The sequence below is a fragment of the Macaca thibetana genome, chromosome 2 (genome assembly GCF_024542745.1).
Source record: "Macaca thibetana thibetana isolate TM-01 chromosome 2, ASM2454274v1, whole genome shotgun sequence".
Taxonomy (NCBI): Eukaryota; Metazoa; Chordata; class Mammalia; order Primates; family Cercopithecidae; genus Macaca; species Macaca thibetana.
The window spans coordinates 98,424,805-98,446,670 of record NC_065579.1 but is presented as its reverse complement, the minus strand read 5'-3'; the positions used below and the strand labels follow the sequence as shown (position 1 = coordinate 98,446,670).

The 21,866-nt window shown below is 36.1% G+C and overlaps 1 protein-coding gene across 2 annotated transcripts in view; it reads right to left on the bottom strand.

Moving 5' to 3' along the window:
• Window positions 1-21,866, bottom strand: part of TOPAZ1 (testis and ovary specific TOPAZ 1) — a 91,059-nt gene that overhangs the window by 35,380 nt on the left and 33,813 nt on the right. For both annotated transcript variants that reach the window (XM_050778374.1, XM_050778376.1), the window contains exons 9-12: window positions 15,585-15,648; window positions 10,073-10,224; window positions 9,776-9,868; window positions 6,755-6,870 (exon numbers count right to left, since the gene is read on the bottom strand). In XM_050778374.1, coding sequence (XP_050634331.1) covers window positions 6,755-6,870; window positions 9,776-9,868; window positions 10,073-10,224; window positions 15,585-15,648 — 425 coding nt within the window. The remainder of the gene's footprint in view (window positions 1-6,754; window positions 6,871-9,775; window positions 9,869-10,072; window positions 10,225-15,584; window positions 15,649-21,866) is intronic.

Below are 21,866 nucleotides of genomic sequence, written 5' to 3'. Positions count from 1 at the left end.
AGAATATTGTGTAATGGATTTTCCTCTCAGGATTGCTTTATCTGCATCCCCAAGTTGTGATTTATTTTCATTTTTATTCAGTTCTAACAGTTCACTTAGTTTTGAGACTTTCTCTTCACATGTGGATTATAGAGAAGTGTGTTGTTTAATTTCCAAGTGTTTGGAGATTTTCCTATTATACCTCCATTGTTGATTTCCAGTTTGATTCTATTACAGTCAAATAATGTACTCTGTATAGTTTTAATTGTTTTAAATTTTTTGAGGTTTATGATCCAGGATATGGTCTACCTGCTGAATGTTCCATAGATGCTTGAAAAGAATATGTATTCTGTTGTTTTGGGGTACAGTGTTCTATAAATGTCTATTAAATCCTGTTGATTGATGGTGGTATTTAGTTCTACATCCTTGCTGATTTCCTAGTATTTCTATCAATTATTGAGAGAGGGATATTGAAGTCCCCAACTATAATTATAGATTTGTCCATTTCTCCTTTCAATTCTATAATTTTGTTTCATGTATTTTGAAGCTGTTTTTTTGGTGCATATACTTTATAACTGCTATGTTTTCTTGGCGTATTGATCATCTTATTATGTAGTGTCCCTCTTTGTAATTGTAATTTTCTTTGCTCTGAAGTCTATTTAATTTGTTATTAATATAATCACTCATGCTCCTTTTCAAACTAATGTTTGCATGGTATATTGTTTCAACTACCTATATCCTTATAATGGAAGTAAATTTCTTATAAAGGGCATATAGTTATACTTTTATATGTATTCTGCCAACTGCAATCCTTTAATTATTGTATTTAGAACATTTACACAAACAGTGTATCTTGGATATCACTCTAAATAAATTCATAGAGAAATTCTTCATTTTTTTATGGCTTGATTGTGTGGATATACTATATTATTCGTCTACTGTATTGGTATTTATATTGTTCCTAATATTTTGCAAGTATAAACAATGCTGCAATGAATAACCTTGGGTGTGCATATGTTTGTATTGACAGAGGTGTATTTTCAGGGTACATTTGTAGAATTGGGATTGCTGAGTCAACAGGTAAGTGTACTAGAGCAACATCTAAAAATATGTATATACAAAGAGAGATGCTAAAAAACTATAGCTAATCAGAATGGAATTCTAAAACATGTTTCACATGTTGTCCAGGCTAGTCTCAAACTCCCAACCTCAGGTGATCCACCTGCCTCAGCCTCCCAAAGTGCTGGGATTACAGGCGTGAGCCACTGCACCCGGCTGGGGATATGTCCTCAGAAATGTGTCTTTACCTGATTTCATCTTTGTGTGATCACCATAAGGGTGTACTCACACAAACCTAGATGGTACAGCCTACTATTCACCTAGGCTATATGATATAGCCTGTTGCCCCTAGGCTACCAACCTGTACAGCATGTTATTGTACTGAATACTGTAGGCAACTGTAACACAAACTGTAGACTTTACAAATACTATATACTTAGGCTACACTTAATTTAGAAAAAAAGTTTTTCTTCTTCAATGTTAACTTTAATTTACTGTAACTTTACAAATTGTATTTAAACTTTTTGACTCTTTTGTAATAACACCCAGCTTAAAACAGAAACACAAACATGTTCTCTATATCCTTATTCTATAAACTTTTTTCTGTTTTTGAAAATTTTTATTTTTATCTATTTACTTTGTAAACTGTTTTGTTAAAAACTAAGACACAAATACACGCACTAGCCTAGGCCTACAGAGAATAAGGATCATCAATATCACTGTCTTCCACCTCTACATCTTGTCTCTCTGGAAGGTCTATGGGTCAATCACATGTACGGAGCTGTCATCTCCTATGATAATAATGCCTACTTCTGGAATACTTTCTGGAGGACCTGCCTGAATCTGTTTTACACTTAACTTTAAAAATATATAAGTAGGAGTACACTCTAAAATAATAATAAAGTACAGCAAATACATAGACCACTAACACTAATTTATTATCATTATCAAATATTATATACTGCACATAGTTGTATGTGCTATACTTTTATATGACTGGCAGCACAGTAAGTTTGTTTACACTAGTATCACTACAAATGTACAAGTAGTGCATTGTGCTCTGAGATTACAACAGCTAAGATGTCCCTATGAGATAGGAATATTTCAGCCCCATTTTAATTTTGTGGGATCACTATGGTATACGTGGTCCATCATTAACCAAAACATCATTATGGGGCACATAACTATAATGGTTTGAAGTGTGAGCACAGAAAGGAGCAGAAGGTATAAAGATACAATTTTCAAAGTTATATACTATAAAATAGACTAAGAATATTCATGATTGTGTTGCTTGTGTTTGAAAGCACAATAGGGCAACTACAGTTAACAGGAATGTACAGCATATTTCAAATAACCAGAAGAGAAGCTCTGGAATGTCCCTAATACAAAGAAATGATAAATGTTTGAGGTGATGAATATCCCGGTTACCCTGATTTGATCATTATACATTGTATACATGTATCATTAAAACTCATGTACTCTGTAAACATATACAACTATTATACATCAATAAAAAAAGTGAAAAGCTGGATTGTTCTGGGGTCTTCCCATATACTAACAGGGTCTGCTGTCAATCATTGCATGAATGGTGAAGTTCAGTAGCTATTCAGGGCACCAGATACTGCTATTCTCTTGAGCCTTGATGCATACACTTTCCCTGTGCAACTGCTACTGAATCTGGTGGGAGATTAACATCTGTTAGTCATGTGAGCTCTCTGCCATAGCTGCCACTGCCCAAAATGGGAAAAGGTTTTTCACATATCGCTCTGGGGAAGAATAAACTCAATGATTGGAAGACAACATCAATGCACCCTACTTAAAACCAAATTAGACTCCAGAACTATATGCTCGATGAATTATACTTTTCTTACAAAAAATTTGTTTCCTAGGTAGTACTCAAAATCTATTTAGCCTAAACAGTGTTACAATTTTCATGGAAAACATGAATATTGTTAATTACCAGTAATTAAATTTAAAAAATCATAGAACTTGGAAAACTCAAATGAATTTCAATGCTAGTGATTGAAGGGAAGTAGTATTACTTAGAGCTGCAATTCTTTTAACTGCACCGAGGCATCTAGGGCACAATGGCAAACTCACCAGGACACCACAGGTTATTTTAAGTTTTCAGGCTGACATCTGTCAGACACTGAACAAATTACTACTATTAACTTGTTTGGACCTAACTAGTTGATAAATGGGACAGTTAATACCTTTCTTTTGGCCTAGGGACACAGAACCAAGAAAGTTTGGAAACCTTTGCATTACAGGATAATGAGAAATGAGATAAAAATAGCAATGGAAGCTCCATATTGGAGATTTCTGGGCATTCTGAAGCATTTCAGTAGTTGATTTGATCTTTATCAAATCTAATTACATTTAAAAAGTTATGATTCATTTAAACACATAATTTATATATTTTTTCTATGTATGTTATACTTTAATTTTTTTTTTAAGTCGTGACTTTTCTTTTTCTTGGTATATTATGGTACTACTTGGGTACTACTTGTATAGTTGTGAGAGTTTGTTGTTTTTTTTTTTTTTTTTGAGACGAGTCTCACTCTGTCGCTCAGGGAGTGGCATGATCTCGGCTCACTGTAACCTCCGCCTCCTGGATTCAAGTGATTCTCCTGCCTCAGCCTCCTGAGTAGCTGGGATTACAGGCGCGCACGACCACGCTCAGCTAATTTTTGTATTTTTAGTAGAGATGGGGTTTCACCATGTTGGTCAGATTGGTCTTGAACTCCTGACCTTGTGATCCACCTGCTTCAGCCTCACAAAGTGCTGGGATTACAGGCATGAGCCACCGTGCCCGGATTTTTTTTTTTTTTTTTTTTTAAAGGTCTTTGGAGGCCCATGAGCTGAATCGAGAAAGTAAATAAAGTAGGGGCACTAAAGTATTTTATTAAGATAACAACAAAAAGTGAGTCAAATAGAAAAAAGAATTAAGGTAATTTGTACACATATAAGAGAGTACATTAGGTGTAATTAAGTGGTGAAACAGAAGATATAAGACACTCTTTTTTTTTTAAATTATACTTTAAGTTCTAGGGTACATGTGCACAACGTGCAGGTTTGTTACACATGTATACATGTGCCATGTTGGTGTGCTGCACCCATCAAGTCGTCAGCACCCATCAACTCGTCATTTACATCAGGTATAACTCCCAATGCCATCCCCTCCCCCCTTCCCCCTCCCGACAATAGGCCCTGGTGTGTGACGTTCCCCTTTCCGTGTCCAAGTGATCTCATCGTTCAATTCCCACCTATGAGTGAGAATATGCGGTGTTTGGTTTTCTGTTCTTGCGATAGTTTGCTGACAATGATGGTTTCCAGCTGCATCCATGTCCCTACAAAGGACAGGAACTCATCCTTTTTTATGGCTGCATAGTATTCCATGGTGTATATGTGCCACATTTTCTTAATCCAATCTGTCACTGATGGACATTTGGGTTGATTCCAAGTCTTTGCTATTGTGAATAGTCCCACAATAAACATACGTGTGCATGTGTCTTTATAGCAGCATGATTTATAATCCTTTGGGTATATACCCAGTAATGGGATGGCTGGGTCATATGGTATTTCTAGTTCTAGATCCTTGAGGAATGGCCATACTGTTTTCCACAATGGTTGAACTAGTTTACAATCCCACCAACAGTGTAAAAGTGTTCCTATTTCTCCACATTCTCTCCAGCACCTGTTGTTTCCTGACTTTTTAATGATTGCCATTCTAACTGGTGTGAGATGGTATCTCATTGTGGTTTTGATTTGCATTTCTCTGATGGCCAGTGATGATGAGCATTTTTTCATGTGTCTGTTGGCTGTATAAATGTCTTCTTTTGAGAAATGTCTGTTCATATCCTTTGCCCACTTTTTGATGGTTTTTTTTTTTCTTGTAAATTTGTTTGAGTTCTTTGTAGGTTCTGGATATTAGCCGTTTGTCAGATGAGTAAATTGCAAACATTTTCTCCCATTCTGTAAGTTGCCTGTTCACTCTGATGGTAGTTCTTTTACTGTGCAGAAGCTCTTTAGTTTAATTAGATCCCATTTGTCAATTTTGGCTTTTGTTGCCGTTGCTTTTGGTGTTTTAGACGTCAAGTCCTTGCCCATGCCTATGTCCTGAATGGTATTACCTAGGTTTTCTTCTAGGGTTTTTATGGTATTAGGTCTAACATTTAAGTCTCTAATCCATCTTGAATTAATTTTTGTGTAAGGAATAAGGAAGAATCCAGTTTCAGCTTTCTACTTATGGCTAGCCAATTTTCCCAGCACCATTTATTAAATAGGGAATCCTTTCCCCATTTCTTGTTTTTGTCAGGTTTGTCAAAGATCAGATGGCTATAGATGTGTGGTATTACTTCTGAGGGCTCTGCTCTGTTTCATTGGTCTGTATCTCTGTTTTGGTACCAGCACCATGCTGTTTTGGTTACTGTAGCCTTGTAGTATAGTTTGAAGTCAGGTAGCGTGATGCCTCCAGCTTTGTTCTTTTGACTTAGGATTGTCTTGGCAATGCGGGCTCTTTTTTGATTCCATATGAACTTTAAAGCAGTTTTTTCCAATTCTGTGAAGAAAGTCATTGGTACCTTGATGGGGATGGCATTGAATCTATAAATTACCTTGGGCAGTATGGCCATTTTCACAATATTGATTCTTCCTATCCATGAGCATGGAATGTTCTTTCATTTGTTTGTGTCCTCTTTTATTTCACTGAGCAGTGGTTTGTAGTTCTCCTTGAAGAGGTCCTTCACATCCCTTGTAAGTTGGATTCCAAGGTATTTTATTCTCTTTGAAGCTATTGTGAATGGGAGTTCATTCATGATTTGGCTCTCTGTTTGTCTGTTACTGGTGTATAAGAATGCTCGTGATTTTTGCACATTGATTTTTTATCCTGAGACTTTGCTGAAGTTTCTTATCAGCTTAAGGAGATTTTGGGCTGAGACGATGGGGTTTTCTAAATATACAATCATGTCATCTGCAAACAGGGACAATTTGACTTCTTTTCCTAACTGAATACTCTTTATTTCTTTCTCTTGCCTGATTGCCCTAGCCAGAACTTCCAACACTATGTTGAATAGGAGTGGTGAGAGAGGGCATCTCTGTCTTGTGCCAGTTTTCAAAGGGAATGCTCCCAGTTTTTGCCCATTGAGTATGATATTGGCTGTGGGTTTGTCATAAATAGCTCTTATTATTTTGAGATATATTCCATCAATACTGAATTTATTGAGAGTTTTTAGCACGAAAGGCTGTTGAATTTTGTCAAAGGCCTTTTCTACATCTATTGAGATAATCACGTGGTTTTTGTCTTTGGTTCTGTTTATATGCTGGATTACGTTTATTGATTTGCGTATGTTGAATCCCCTGCATCTCAGGGATGAAGCCCACTTGATCATGGTGGATAAGCTTTTTGATGTGCTGCTGGATTTGGGTTGCCAGTATTTTATTGAGGATTTTTGCATCGATGTTCATCAGAAAAGATACTCTTTTTACACTGAATGAGCAGGACGTTGAGAGGAAATGAAGTACTGAGAAAAATGAGGTGAGGCTAGCCAGAGGCAGCTTGACTAAAGTAGGGCATAGCCAAGAGATGGGAAAAGGGTTTATGACAGGTAACTATCTAAATGGGCATACAAACAGTTATTAGAACTTTTCCTTCAGCTTTTATAAGTCCCCACCAAGACACATATATTTTGGCATAAATAATAATGATTTTTCTCACCTGGATTTCATTTCCAGAACTGCAGTTATTTCTTGTTTGGAAGCTTGTACTTGATATAAGAGCTTAACAATATAGTTAAAGTGCTCTGGGTCAAGCACCATCCCGGCTTCAACAAGCTGTAGAAGAGAAAAGAAAGAGTGGTTATTCTTACAAAAATGTGACAGAATTGAGGAGCCAATGTGTGTGAAACAACTAAGACACTGATGGAAGAAGTGAAACATGGAGACAAACGGAATAAAACTCATTAAAAAAAACTGAGGCACAGAATCACAAAAAGATAAGAATTTAAAGCAAAAATGAAAATATTAAGTGTTTGAATTTTCTTCCTGTTCTCTAAGTTATCTCAACCACTTTATCATATATACCTCTTATTTAGTACTCAGTCTGTCTTTTAGTCTAGGACTGGTATTCATACCTCATCCCTGATTGCAAACTTCCTGAGAAGTATTGTTCCTGTGCCTCACACAGGGCTGTGGCCAGAGAAGAATCAGTGATTCCTTGATAAATTAATCACTCAGGTGGATTAACTGCCCACATGTAATATAGCATTTAATTAAAAAAAATCAATTCAAAGATTTTTATCTGTCATTCACATATGACTCATTTCCTGTCTTCTTCATGAGCCTCAACTCTAATGAAGAGAACCAACAAGGGAATATCTGGATACTTCCAGTGTGAGAATGGATGAATGAGAGGCAGGCCTTTTCTGACAGCTCTTCTACATGACATTATCCTGGAAAAGCGGGAAGGTACAAGGTTGTGAGCTGGCAGTCTTATTAGTTGCCCCAGCTCAAATGATCCTCTTGACCTTGGTTCAAAGGTATTATGACTAGGTCCTCCAATACCTCCATAATACCTCGAAGGTATTATGACTAGCTACCCTGGACTAGGATTTAGAGAGTTAAGAATGACTCAACTGAGTGGTGTTTGAAATTCTCTGAGCAATATTTTTGCTGAGAATTTTCTATGGTTTTATTCTGGTTTTCAGAAAAATTCCCTTTAAGAAATTACTTAAATATCAAAATATATTTTGAATGTTTGAGAGAATGTATGCTTTGTCTCCAGTATAGATCTGAAGGGAGTACTAGGAAGTAAGAATTTGGTGTAGGATAACAAAACAATACCGGGGTAAGTGGAGAAGCTACCTGTTTCAAGGTATTTTGAGATAGAATTTCTTTTAGTTTGAGATAGAATTTCTTTTAGTGAAGGATAATAGTAACAAGCTGCTAAGAGATTTTTCCCACCTTTGAACTCCAAGGAAAACGGTCTCAAATTTAGTGGTACTAGGCCCCCTTTGAATGGGTCCTAGAAATGCTACCCTAAGCCATGTTATTAAACAATTTTAACTAAAAACAATTTTGGTAAAAAATCCTGTAAAAATGACTGTTTAAAGTCTGTTCTAAAGATTAGGTTCTAATCCTTAAGCTCTATTAGCTCCTCTAGATTCAGAGCATACTCAATTTTATCTTAAAAGAGGAAAATAGCTCCTCTCCTACACCTACCAATCCACTACCTTAACAAATAGTTTTCCAAACATCATGAAGTAAAGGAGTGGGCATAATGATTTTTTTTTACTGTTATGCTCTACAACATTTGAAAGGGTCACTGGTGGTCTAACTGTATTCACTGACCTTGCAGTGACTTTTGACTAAATGAACAAGGCCAACTATAAACAAACCTGCAAAAGAACAAATCAGTTATCTGGTAACTGACATGCTTTAAAAACTCTGCCCTTTAACACTGCTCAAAAACCAGAGTAAATATAAATTGTTTTGTAACACACTAGGTAACAATCTAAGGCAGGACAAAAATAAGATGTTAATTATCTTTTCTCAGTGATATTTATGCTAAATACATGGAGTATGGTACACCAGGATAAAGAGGAGGAAAAGCATCTTTCTCCATGATGATATTATGGTGTTACTACTGAACCCTGAAATAGTCTTAAGAGGGAAATTGATACTGGTTTTAAACAACTTCCAGAAATGATGGTTCCATATTAGCCATGCAAAAATGAAAATCATTGTCTTTGTTAGATATTCTCCACTAAGGGTAATTTTATTTAGACAGTCACTGAGGGGTACATTTTGCAGAAAGTCAAGTTATTCAGTATCAGACAATTTATGGAATCCTTACTGAGATTTTCTACAACCTCTATGGGTTATCAGCAACTTTTTTTGTTTTTTTTCTTTTGAGACGGAGTTTTGCCTCCCTGTTGCCTAGGTTATGGCGCAATCTTGGCTCACTGCAACCTCTGCCCTCCAGCTTCACGCAATTCTCCTGCCTTAGCCTCCCGAGTAGCTGGGATTACAGGTGTGCACCACCATGCCTGGCTAATTTTTTGTGTGTTTTTAGTAGAGATGGGGTTTCACCATGTTGGTCAGGCTGGTCCTGAACTCCTGACCCTGTGATCTGCCCGCCTCGGCCTCCCTAAGTGCTGGGATTACAGGCATGAGCCACCGTGCCCGGCGATCAGTAACTTTTGATTCAAAACATTTCTAGGCAAGCAATTGTCAAGTTTTATAATGTGAAATCTGAGGTATTCACTCAAATATCTGTTTTTCTGCTAGAGTTCTTCCAATGTTGCTTCTGAAAGAAAACCAGTAGTTTTCCTATCAGGCCTATTCTGAAGTAGATGATTAAGTATCAAATATTAGGAAGTATTTAACAAAAGTTGAATTTTATATTTTTGTCAGTCTTTTTTGGTTTATTTCTGTTGTAAATGATCTCAATTCTTTTAGAGAAAGAAAATTTCATTTAATCATCCTTATCAAGTAGAGATGAAGACAATTCATACATCAAAAAGCAATAATCTGAATGTTTGAAACTAATTTAAGGGGAAGGCTTATCAGCCACTAGAGTATATTTTTATAAACCCTATTTCAAGAGAAAAAGAATACTTCTGGAAATAGAATTCTTTGGCATCCAGAATGTGAATAAAAGGCAGCTCAAGCGTATACATGGAAACAATTATTTTCTTGGTTACTTGCCATCAGAGAATAAAAGAAAATAAAACCATACCTTGCAAAAGATATCAATTAAAGCAGGTACAGCATTCCTTAATTTCATAGTTGCCACATGCTCAAATATGTTTAGTAATATTTTCAGAGAAGGCTGGATAAAACAAAAAAATTACACTCATTTTCAGATCTTCTTTTAGTACACCTTAAATTTCTCAAACTCATTTATGTTGAAAAACACAAGTGGTTTCTAGGAAGTATTCAACAAACACAGAAATTCAACTGCTAAATTCAAATAATGAATAACAGAGAAATTAACATAAAATATTAAAATAACATATATTTTCAGGCTACTTACCAGCATTTTAACCATTATGCTGAGGTTCACTATCTGAAATACTTCTTTCAATAAACAATGTTTGAGTAAAGAATTTAGAAGATCATTTAGCACTTGTAAATCAAAGTATATACCTGGGGGAAACTTTCTGTAGTACTCCATAAATACGTTTACTGAAAATGAAAATATATATACTAACGTCATTTGCTGTGTCAGATATCCGTATTTCTTAAATTCAATAATTTTTCTATATATAAAGATAAAATAATATGAATTCAATGTAAATTCTTGAAAGGTACAGTTCTAGTATTAGAAATAGTGGATGAAAATTAAAGCAAAAGTCAAAATGGCAATAATATTTGAAGTCAACCAAGCATGTTCAGTATGGAGTAACTCATGCGCTGCCTGCAAAGAATAGGTCTAAACTGCCATTCCCATATATCATACTGTCAATATGAACTCCTAGAGAGTCAAGTTCCCAGGCAGTCTTGAGGCAGTAGCCCTGGTACAGATGTGGAGTTGTATAGTTTGGTGATGGACGCAGACTGTTTTGACACATACCCATTCTTGTTGCTTTAAACCCACTAACATGTTGACATTATTTTTAATTTCTCCCTGCCTTGTCATGGATGGGGATATTTTTGATTTCAGTTTGTGACTGTGGAACATTCTACTAAAAATTACAACAACGCTGATTAGTTTTCTTTGAGAAAGTACTTTCTTCATGCCCATCCAAATCCTTAATTTTCTATGTAACATGATGTTTCCAATTTTTCCCCATTGATTTCACTAAAATTATTTAAATTGGGATTCTTTCATTGATCATTTTTTTCTTCATTCCAGAATTTCGCAGGTTAAAATCTGTATGCCTTAACTGCCTTAGTAAAAATACTTTTGGTTTTATTTTGTGTTAATTATTTCTATTAGAAATATTTATTACTAGCTGGATTACCTGGTGTTGTTTGGGAAAGCCAGTAGCTATTGACAAAGTTCAGTGGCACAAGTGAAAAATTAATGTTAAAGTTTTAAAACTTTAATAATATGGTATAATATTCAAATTTCTTGTAAAGCTTTTTTATATACTACAATTATTTTCCCTGAGCATATACAGATAAATTATTGCTGCTATACTTTTGGCAGTATTTATATAGTTGCCTATACAGAAGCAGATCAACTGATAAAATGGTAAACTCAGTGTTATTATAGCTTATTAATAAACCTAAATTGCAGACATTCAAAAGCTGCAGTTAATCTATGTTAGCCAGCATGTAAATAGTCCACTAATTGACATGCAACCTTCCTCCTTTGTGTCATTAAGTTATTTATTTTTTTGAGACAGTATCATTCTGTCACCTAGACTGGTGTGCAGTGGCATGATCTTGGCTTACTGCAACCTCTACCTTCCAGGTTCAAGTGACTCTCCTGCCTTAGCCTCCCAAGTAGCTGGGATTACAGGCATGCACCACCATGCCTGGTTAGTTTTTTTTTTTTGCACTTTTAGTAGAGACAGCATTTGACCATGTGGGCCAGGCTGGTCTTGAACTTCTGACTTCAGGTGATCTGCCTGCCTCGGCCTCCCAAAGTGCTGGAATTATAGATATGAGTCACCGCGCCTGGCCTCATTAAGTTATTTTTAAACTGTTAATATATTTTCTGCATTGAAAATAATGATCCTCTCAGCTGGGCGTGGTGGCTCACACCTGTAATTCCAGCACTTTGGGAGGCTGAGGTGGGTGGATCACCCGAGGTCAAGAGTTTGAGACCAGCCTGGCCAACATGGTGAAACCTTGTCTCTGCTAAAAATAAAAAAATTAGCCGGGTATGGTGGCGCAGGCCTGTAGTCACAGCTACTCAGGGAGACTGAGGCAGGAGAATCGCGTGAACTCAGGAGACGGAGGTTGCAGTGAGCCAAGATCGTGCCACTGTACTCCAGCCTGGGCGACAGTGGGAGACTCCTTCTCAAAAAAACAAAAACGAATAATGATACCTTCTTGTTAAACTGTTGGGTGGAAACTGAACATTTTTAATACGTTTTGACACAAACTGCTGTATTGTCTTTTATTTTATTTATTTATTTTTGAGACATGGTCTTGCTCTGTCACCCAGGGCTGGAGTGCAGTGTTATGATCTTGGCTCACTGCAACCTCTGCCTCCTGGGCTCAAGCGATCTTCCCACCTCAGCCTCCCGAGTAGTTGGGACTATAGGCGTGCACCACCATGCCTGGCTAATTTTTAAAATATATTTTTGTAGAGATGGGGTTTTACCATTTTGCCCAGGCCGGTCTAAACTCCTGGACTCAAGCAATTCACCCACCTCAGGCTCCCAGAGTGCTGAGATTACAGGTGTGAGCCACTGCACCCGGCCTACATTGCTTTCTTAAAACGTTTGTCAATTCATAATGCTACTTTACCAATTATTCACCAGAATCAGGTACTTTTACTCCTTTCTTTGGTTAGGAATGCACAATTCTAGTGAATCATTAACCACTGGAATTTCCTCTTGAAATGTTTCTAATTTTCAAAAGAAGAAACAATATTCATGTCTTTCTAAATAGCTGATTGGACTCATTATTCTTATATATTGGAATATTTTTGTATATTACCAGTGGTAAATCTAAAATATTGAAGATAATAGCTTTTTAGTTCAAATTTATGTGATCAAATTTATATCTTTTATACTCCCTTTGATTAAACCACAGAAATCGTCATCTTTCTAAAAATCTGATTTAAAAGACTTTTTTTCTACTGAATTGCTAATTGCTGTACTTCATTGATTCATTCTGGTATATGCTAAATGCGTTGTTTTAAAATGTTTTTGGCCATAAAACTTCTGGAAAGGGAAATTTTATGTGGAAATTCAAATATAAAACAGATAAAACAGGACCTATAGTTTTACTCTTAGGTATATACCCGAAAGAACTGAAAGCAAGGACTCAAGTAGATACTTGTATGCCAAAGTTCACGGCAACATTACTTTAATACCCAAAAGGAAAAAACAACCAAGTGTCCATCAACAAATGAATATATAAACAAAATTTGGTATATTCATACAACAGGATATCAGCCTTAAAAAGGAAGAAAATTCTGATACATGTTATAATATGGATAAACCTTGAGGACACTATGCTAAGTGAAATAATCCAGACACAAAAGGACAAATATTGTGTAATTTTACTTATATGAAATACCTAGAATAGACAAATGCATAGGGCCAGAAAGTAGATTAGAGGTTATCAAGGGCTGAGAATGAGGGTAATGAGGAGTTATTGTTTAATGCATACAGCGTTTCTGTTTGGGATGAGAAAGTTCTAGGAATGGATAATGGTGATGGTTACACATAACGAATGTACTTAATATGGCAGTGAATTGTACACTTAAAAATGTTTAAAATAGTAAATTTTATGTATATTTTATCATATACATACTCCCAAAATGTCCAAGACAGACGGTGGAAATGTTCTAGATTAAAGGAGGCTAAAGAGTCATGACAACTAAATGCACACCTGATCCTGGACTGGATCCTAAACTAGAGGGAAAAATGCTACAAAAGGCCATCATCGGGTCAAGTGACAAAATTTGAATATAAGTAATAGATTAGACAAAACTATTGTACTCATGTTAAATTTACTAATGTGGATAAATGTGCCATGGTTATATAAAAGTATAGCCTGTTTTTCAGAAATATGCATTAAAGTATTTGGTGGTAAAGGGCCATGATATGTGCAACTTAACTTCAAGTGGTTCAGGGAAAAACGTGTGTGTGTGAATGGCCATGCACATATGTGCACATGTGTATATACACACATATATGGAAGGAAGGAGAGAGTGAACAAATGAAAATGATAAAGGATATGACTATTGTTTGTATTATTTCTATTTTCACAGATTTTTGTAAATTTAAAATTTCTAAATGGAAACTTAAAATTTAAAAACTTCTCAAAAGAATTTTATGTGGAAATTTAAATATAAAATAGATAAACAAGAAACTATGGTTAAACAGGGAGTTGGGGGGGGTCCAATGACTCAGCTCCCTCCCCTTGTGCACCAAAATGGTTCCTGAGGCCTCTCTGTAGAGCCTGAGTAGCTAAATCCATAACTTATTTATACCAGTGGTATTCAGAGCCTCTTTAAGTTGCTATCTAGTTATCTTATCATTTTCAAAGTGATTCCTCTTGTCTCAAATCCTATGGTCTTTGTAAACACTAAACCCCTCATATATATCAGGTCTATTCTGAGCTATCTATTATTTCCCACTAAGTTTTTATTTTTAAACCAAAAAATTTCCACAGGTTCTTGACAACTTTCTACATTTATTCTTTGCTACAGGCTCTTATTTTTGTTCTCTATTCATTGTTTTAAAGCAAAATTCAGATGGATTTTTCCTGTAGCCATGTTGGATCTTTATACAGTCAGACTTATATTTTTGGGAGTTCTGCATCTTTTTCACGACATCCTCTTTTCTTCCACATCTCATGTTATGGGATTATTTCTGGAATTTAAAATTTCATCCATATCTAACCTATGAAACTATATAGGTTAGATATGGATAAATCCCTCAGGTTACAAGTATACTCCCATATAGGTACCTATTACTTCACCTTAACTGCTACTTCTTTGTTACAGTTACATTAAGTTCAGACTAGCAATTCCATGAGGTGTTTCCTCTAATCCTTGGGGAGATGATATCACCAGCAAAACAAAACAATAAACCTGTCAGAGACTTTGTTTTTAGCAGAATGAGATCTCAAGCAGAAATATATGAAGTGAAAGTGCTCTATTACCACATCTACTATGTGGCTTTGGTGGTTGTGTCAGGGTGACAAATACAAATAAATTAAGCATGGTCTCTGTCCTCTTGCAGCTCACTATTAGTATGGGGAGAAGGTGGCAAAGAATGGGATGCGGTTGTGGAATCAGATAAGGGCCTAATAGAGGAGGTAATCCTATTTCCTATGACCTAGCCTTGAAGGCCAAATAGCCAATCCTATTTCCTATGACCTAGCCTTGAAGGCCGAATAGCCTTTCCTTTGTCATGAGGAAATGGGATGGAACTAGAGGCATCCCTAACAGAGAGAAGTGGTAATAGTAGCCTTGAAGTTTGAACACAGCCTGGTATGTATAGGGAACTGCACAGAACTCACTGGATGGTACACTGGCTACAAGAGGTAAATGTAAAAAGAGAAGAAGGAAGAAGAAATAGGAAAGAGTCAGCTTCTGAAAAGTCCCTTTAGATAGAGTTAAAGACTAATTAACAATACCATTTTCTCCATCTTACACTTGTAAATAAAATTTGTAAGTCATGAAAATATTAGTGTGTAAGGGAATTACAGTATTAGGTAGATTTTTTTTTTTATTAACCAAAATATCTCATTTATTTTCAATCCTTTATTAGGCCAACAGAGCCACTCTTGGGTAAGGCATTCCGTTTTCAAACTTACAAATTACTGAATTTACTTTTAAACTATTTTCAAACAATAGCACATTACTTAATATCCACACATTAATAGCTTTATACGAATTATTTGTTTCATACCTGCACGCTGTAGCAAACACAGTTCATTGATATTTATATATTTCTTAAACACATCCATGCAAACCTGCAAAAGTCATGAAAAATGTAAAATTACCTTTTTTTTAAATATTCTGTAAGAACTATACACATTTCAATCCTATCTTTTTGCTTATATTGAAATTTTTAAATGATCTCAAAGGATTGGAATAAAGAAGCTGATGTTTGGTTAACTCACAGATTTGAAGTACATATTTAATTCATTACAAAAATCTTATGTTATTTTATAAATAACCATTTCCCGGTGCAAGGATAAACACACTGACCAATGTATTAGAACAGAGAGCCCAGAAACAGACCCACTCATATACAGTCAGCTGATTTATAACATGGTATCATTGTAGTGTAGTGGGGAAAAGATGGTCTTTTTGATAAACGGTAATGTGTCACCTGAAGATCCACATGGGAAAAAACTGTATCTTGATTCTCTTCTTATATCATAAACAAAAATCAATTCTAGATGATTTGATTCTGCAAAAGGTAAAACAAACTTTTAAAGGAAAAACGTAGGAGAACATCTTCATGATCTTGGTAAAGATCTTCAATAGGATGCAAAAAGTTAATAGCACAAAAGAAAACTGAAAAATTGGACTATAAAAATGAAGAAATTCTATTTCTCAAAAGATACTTTTAAGAGGGTGAAAAGGAGTTTCTGACTACCATAGCATTGCGGTGGGTATTAAATGCCTGAAGACCTGGCCTTGGACCACCCATTTCAGTGGAGAAGGGATGGCATGATGAGCCAAATGGATGAATGCATTTCAGTGAGATTTTGCTAAAAGGTAGAAGAAAATGCATTTGCTTAGTTTGTCTTATACAGAGAAAGAATCTCAGCAGGATCAAAACCTACTAGTGGAGTTAGAGAGGCTCCCTAATACAAAGAAAGTGTAAATGACAGACTCCCAGTGGCCCACACTCTGGCTGAAAACTCCTATAATCCTAGCCATGACAGAGTCCCTTGGCCCTTGTGGGTCCTGAGACTAATGTAGGGGGGTTGCCTGGAAAAGCACTGCTCCAGAGAGGAAGAGCTCATGCTGAGTCCCACAAACTACTAAGTCCTAAGTAGCTGCTAAAAAGCTGCTAATTAACAACACCCTGGTGCCATGTTGGGAGCCCAGCCCCCACAGATTGTGCCCTGCCCTGGTGCCGAGTGAAAAATCCCTGGAGCCCCACTGACATTCCTGGCCTGCAGCTGCAGCTGCTGTGGCTGTGGGAGCCAATAGCAGTGACCCAGCCACACCCCCAGCAGAAAGATGGCTACACATTTTCACATACCAGAAGGACAAATTCTATTGTTTGCAACCATCACTGCTGTGGACTGCTAAAACAACTTTTGAAAAAGAACAGGCTGCGTACAGTAGCTCATGCCTGTAATCTCAGCACTTTGGAAGGCCAAGCGGGTGGATTGCTTGAGTCTAGGTGTTAGAGACCAGCCTGGGCAACATGGTGAAACCCCATCTCTACTAAAAATAGAAAAATTAGCTGGGCATGGTGACATGTGCCTGTAGTCCCAGCTGCTTGGGAGGCTGAGGTGGGAGGATCACCCGAGCCCAGGAGGCAGAAGTTGCAGCGAGCTGAGATCACACCACTGCACTCCAGCCTGGGCAACAGAGAAAGACCCTGTCTCAAAAAAAAAAAAAAAAAAAAAAAAAAAAAGGAAAGGAAAGGAAAAAAAAAAGCATCTAGTCACTTATAAAGAAATCTCCATCAGACTAATAGTGGATTTCTCAGCAGAAACCTTACAGACCAGGAGAGAATAGGATGATGCATCTAAAGTATGCTAAAAGAAAATATGGATATTAATTGATATTATACTCAGCAAAGTTAGCCTTCATAAATAAAGAGAAAGTCTTTCCCAGAAAAGCAAAAGCTGAGGGAGTTCATCACCACTATACCAGCCCTACAAGAAACGCTTAAGGGAATCCTACACCTAGAAGTGAAAAGAATGATATCTACCATCATGCAAACATAAACACCACTGATAAAGCAGAGCATACAAACAAGAAAGAGAAAAGAATAAAATGTTAGCACTACAGATAAGCAGTAAGAGAGAAAGAAAGAAACAAAGGATATACAAAACAGCCAGATATCAATTAATAAGATGACAGGAATAAGCCCTTACATGTCAATAATAACCTTGAATGTAAAGGAATTAAACTTTCCACTTAAAAGATATAGATTGGCTAAATGGATTAAACATGATCCAATGATATGCTCCTTACCAGAAACTCATCTCACCTGTAAAGACACATTAGATTGAAAGTAAAGGGATGGAAAAAGATATTCCATGCAAACAAAAGCCAAAAGCAAGCAGGAGCAGCTATACTTATGAGATAAAACAGACTTTAAGTAAAAAAATAACAAAAAAGATAAAGTCTTTATTTAAAGACAAACGTATCAATTCAGCAACAGGATATAACAACTTAAAATACATGCATCTATCAATGCAGCACCCAGACACATAAAGCAAATATTATTAGATCTAAAGGGAGGGACAGACTCCAATACAATAATAGTTGGAGACTTAAACACCCTACTCTTAGCATTAGACAGAACATCTAGACAGAAAACTAACAAAGAAACACTAGATTCAAACTGCACATTAAATCAAAGGACCTAACAGACATTTACAGAACATTTCATCCAACAGCTACAGAACACACATTCTTTTCATCAGCACATGAACATTTTTTAGACCATATGTTAGAATACAAAACGAATCAGCAATTAAAAAAATCAAAATCATATCAAGTATCTTCTCAGATACAATAAAATAGAACTAGAAATCAATAACAAGAGGAACTCTGGAAACTGCAAATACATGGAAACTAAACAACATGCTCCTGAATGACCATCAGGTCAAGAAAGAAATTGAGAAGAAAATGCAAAAATTTCTTGAAGCAATGAGAAAACAAAATACCAAAATATATGAGATACAGCAACAACTATTCTAGAAGGGAAGTTTATAGCATTAAACACCTATGTTAAAAAAGTAGAAAGATTTCAAATAATCACTCTAACAATGCATCTCAAGAAACTAGAAAAGCAAGAACAAACCAAACCCAAAACTAGTAGAAGGAAAGAAATAAGATCAGAGTGGGGCTAAACAAAATAGAGACAAAAAAAGAAAAAAAAAAAAGGAGGGTCAACACAATGAAAACTTGTTTTCTCAAAATGATAAACAAAATTGATAAACTGCTAGCTAGACTAATCAAGATAAAAAAAAGACCCAAATAAACAAAATCTGAAATGAAAATGCAGACTTTACAATGGATACTATGGAAATATAAAAAGATCATCAGAGACTATTATGAACAACTAACTATACATGAAAAAGTAGAAAATCTAGAGGAAATGGATAAATTCCTGGACACATACAACCTACTGAGATTGAATTAGGAAGAAACAGAAAACCTGAACAGATCAAAAACAAGTAATGAGATTGCATCTTTAACGAAAACTCTGAACAAAAAAAAAGTCCAGGACCAGATGACTTCACTGCTGAATTCCAAACTTTCGAAGAAGAACTAATACCAATTTTCCTCAAACTATTCCAAAAAATGGAAGAGAAAGGAATGGTCCCTAACTCATTCTATGACGCCAGCATTACTCTGATAACAAAACCAGACAAGGCTACAACAACAGTAAAAACTATAGGTCAATACCCCTGATAAACACAGACTCAAAAATTCTCAACAAAATATTAGCAAACCGAATCTAGCAGTACATAAAAAAAAAATACATCATGATCAAGTTGGATTTATTCTAGGAATGTAAGTTTGGCACAACACACACAAATAAATAAACATGATACATCACATTAACAGAATGAAGGACAAAAACCACATGGTCATCTCAATAAATGCAGAAAAAGCATTTAATAAAATTCAATATCCTTCATGATAAAAACCTCAATAAACTAGGCATAGGAGGAATATACCTCAATATAATAAAGGTCATTGTATTATTAGGTCATTCTTGCATTGCTATAAAGAAATATCTGAGACTGGGTAATTTATAAAGAAAAGATGTTTAATTGGCCCATGGTTCTGCAGGCTTTACAGGAAGCACGGTGCTGGCATCCGCTCAGTTTCTAGGAAGGCCTAAGAAAGTTTACAATCATCGCAGAAGGTGAAGGTGGAGCAGACACATCACATGGTGAAAGCAGGAACAAGAGAGCAAAAGAGAGTGGAGCGGAAGGTGCCACACACTTTTAAATGACCAGATCTCATGAGAACTCACTACAGTGAAGAAAGCACCATGACATGAAGGATCCATCCTCATCACCCAAACATCTCCCACCAGGCCCCACCTCCAGGATTGCAGATTACAATTCAATGTGAGATTTGGGCAGGGACAAATATCCAAACTCTCTCAGCCATATAAGGCAAACCTGCAGCTAACGTCATACTGAATGACCAAGACAAGGATGCCTACTTTCACCAATCCTATTCAACATAGTACCAGAAGTCCTGGCCAGAGCAAGCAGGAAAGAGAAAGAAATAAAAGGCATCCAAGTTAGAGAAGTCAAATTGTCACTCTTTGCTACTGATATGATTTTATATTTAAAAATAACTAAAGAATACACCAGAAAACTCTTAGATCTGATTAATAAATCAGTAAAGTTGCAGGATACAAAATCAAAATACAAAAATTAACAGTGTTTCTATATACCAATAAGGAAATAGCTGAGAGAGAAATCAAGAAGGTATTCCCAATTATAAAAGTTACAAAAAAAAACCTAGGAATAAATTTACCCAAGGAGGTAAAAGATCTCTACAAGGAAAACCACAAGGCACTGATGAAAGAGACTGAAGAGGACATTAATAAATGGAAAGACATCCCAAGCTTATAAATAAGAAGGATTAATGTCATTAAAATGACCATACTGGGCCAGGTGTGGTGGCTTATGCCTGTAATCCCAGCACTTTGGGAGGCTGAGGTGGGCAGATCACGAAGTCAGGAGAGCAAGACCATCCTGGCCAACAAGGTGAAAGCTGTCTCTACTAAAAATGGTGGCATGTGGCTGTAGTGCCAGCTACTCAGGAGGCTGAGGCAGGAGAATTGCTTGAACCCAGGAGGTGGAGGTTGCAGTGAGCTGAGATCTCGCCACTTGCCCTCCAGCCTGGCAACAGGGCGAGACTCCATCCAAAAAAAAAAAAAAAAAAAAAACTGCCCAAAGCAATCTACAGATTCAATGTAATCTCTATTAAAATACCAATGTCATTTTTCACATAGAAAAACATCCTAAAATTCACAGGGAACCAAAAAAGAGCCAGAATAGGTAAAGCGATTCTGAAAGAAAAAGAACAAAGCTGGAGGCATTACACTACCTCACTTCAAAATACATTATAAGGATACAGTAAACAAAAAAGCATGGTATTGATATAAAAACAGACCTACAGACCAATGGAATAGAACAGAGAATCCAGAAGTAAATTTATGTATTTACAGCCAACTGATTTTCGACAAAGGCACCAAGAACATACATTAAGAAAAGGACCCTCTTCAATAAGTGGTGCTGGGAAAATTAAGATATCCATATCCAGAAGAATGAAACTGAATCCCTATCTCTCACCATACACAAAATCAACTCAAGATGGATTAAAACTTAACACCTAAAACCATAGGAGAAAACATAGGGGAGATACTACAGGACATTGGTCTAGGCAAAGATTTTATGGCAAAAGCTACAAAAGCACAGACAACAAAACAAAAAACAAGACAAATGGGACTATATTAAACCAAAAAGCTTCTGCACAGCAAACAGAGTGAAGAGAACCTGTTGAATGAAAGAAAATATCTGCAAACTATTCATGTGACAGAGGACTAATATCCAGAATATACAAGGAACTCAAACAATTCAACAGTAAAAAAAGCAAATAATCTCATTAAAAAGTGGGCAAATGACATGAACAGACACTTCTCAAGAGAAGACATACAAATGGCTAACAGGTATATGAAAGAATGCTCAACATTACCATGTATCAGGGAAACGCAAATCTAAACTACAGTAAGATATTACCTTACCCCAGTTAGAGTGCCTATTACTAAGAAGACAGAAAATAACAAATGTTGGTGAGGATGCAGAGAAAAAGAACTCTTATACACTGTTGGTAGGAATGTAAATTAGTGCAGCCTCTGTGGAAAACAGTATGGAGATTTCTTAAAAAACTAAAACTACCATATGATCCAGCACTCCCACTACTGGGTATTTATCCAAAGAAAAAAAAAATCAGTAAATTA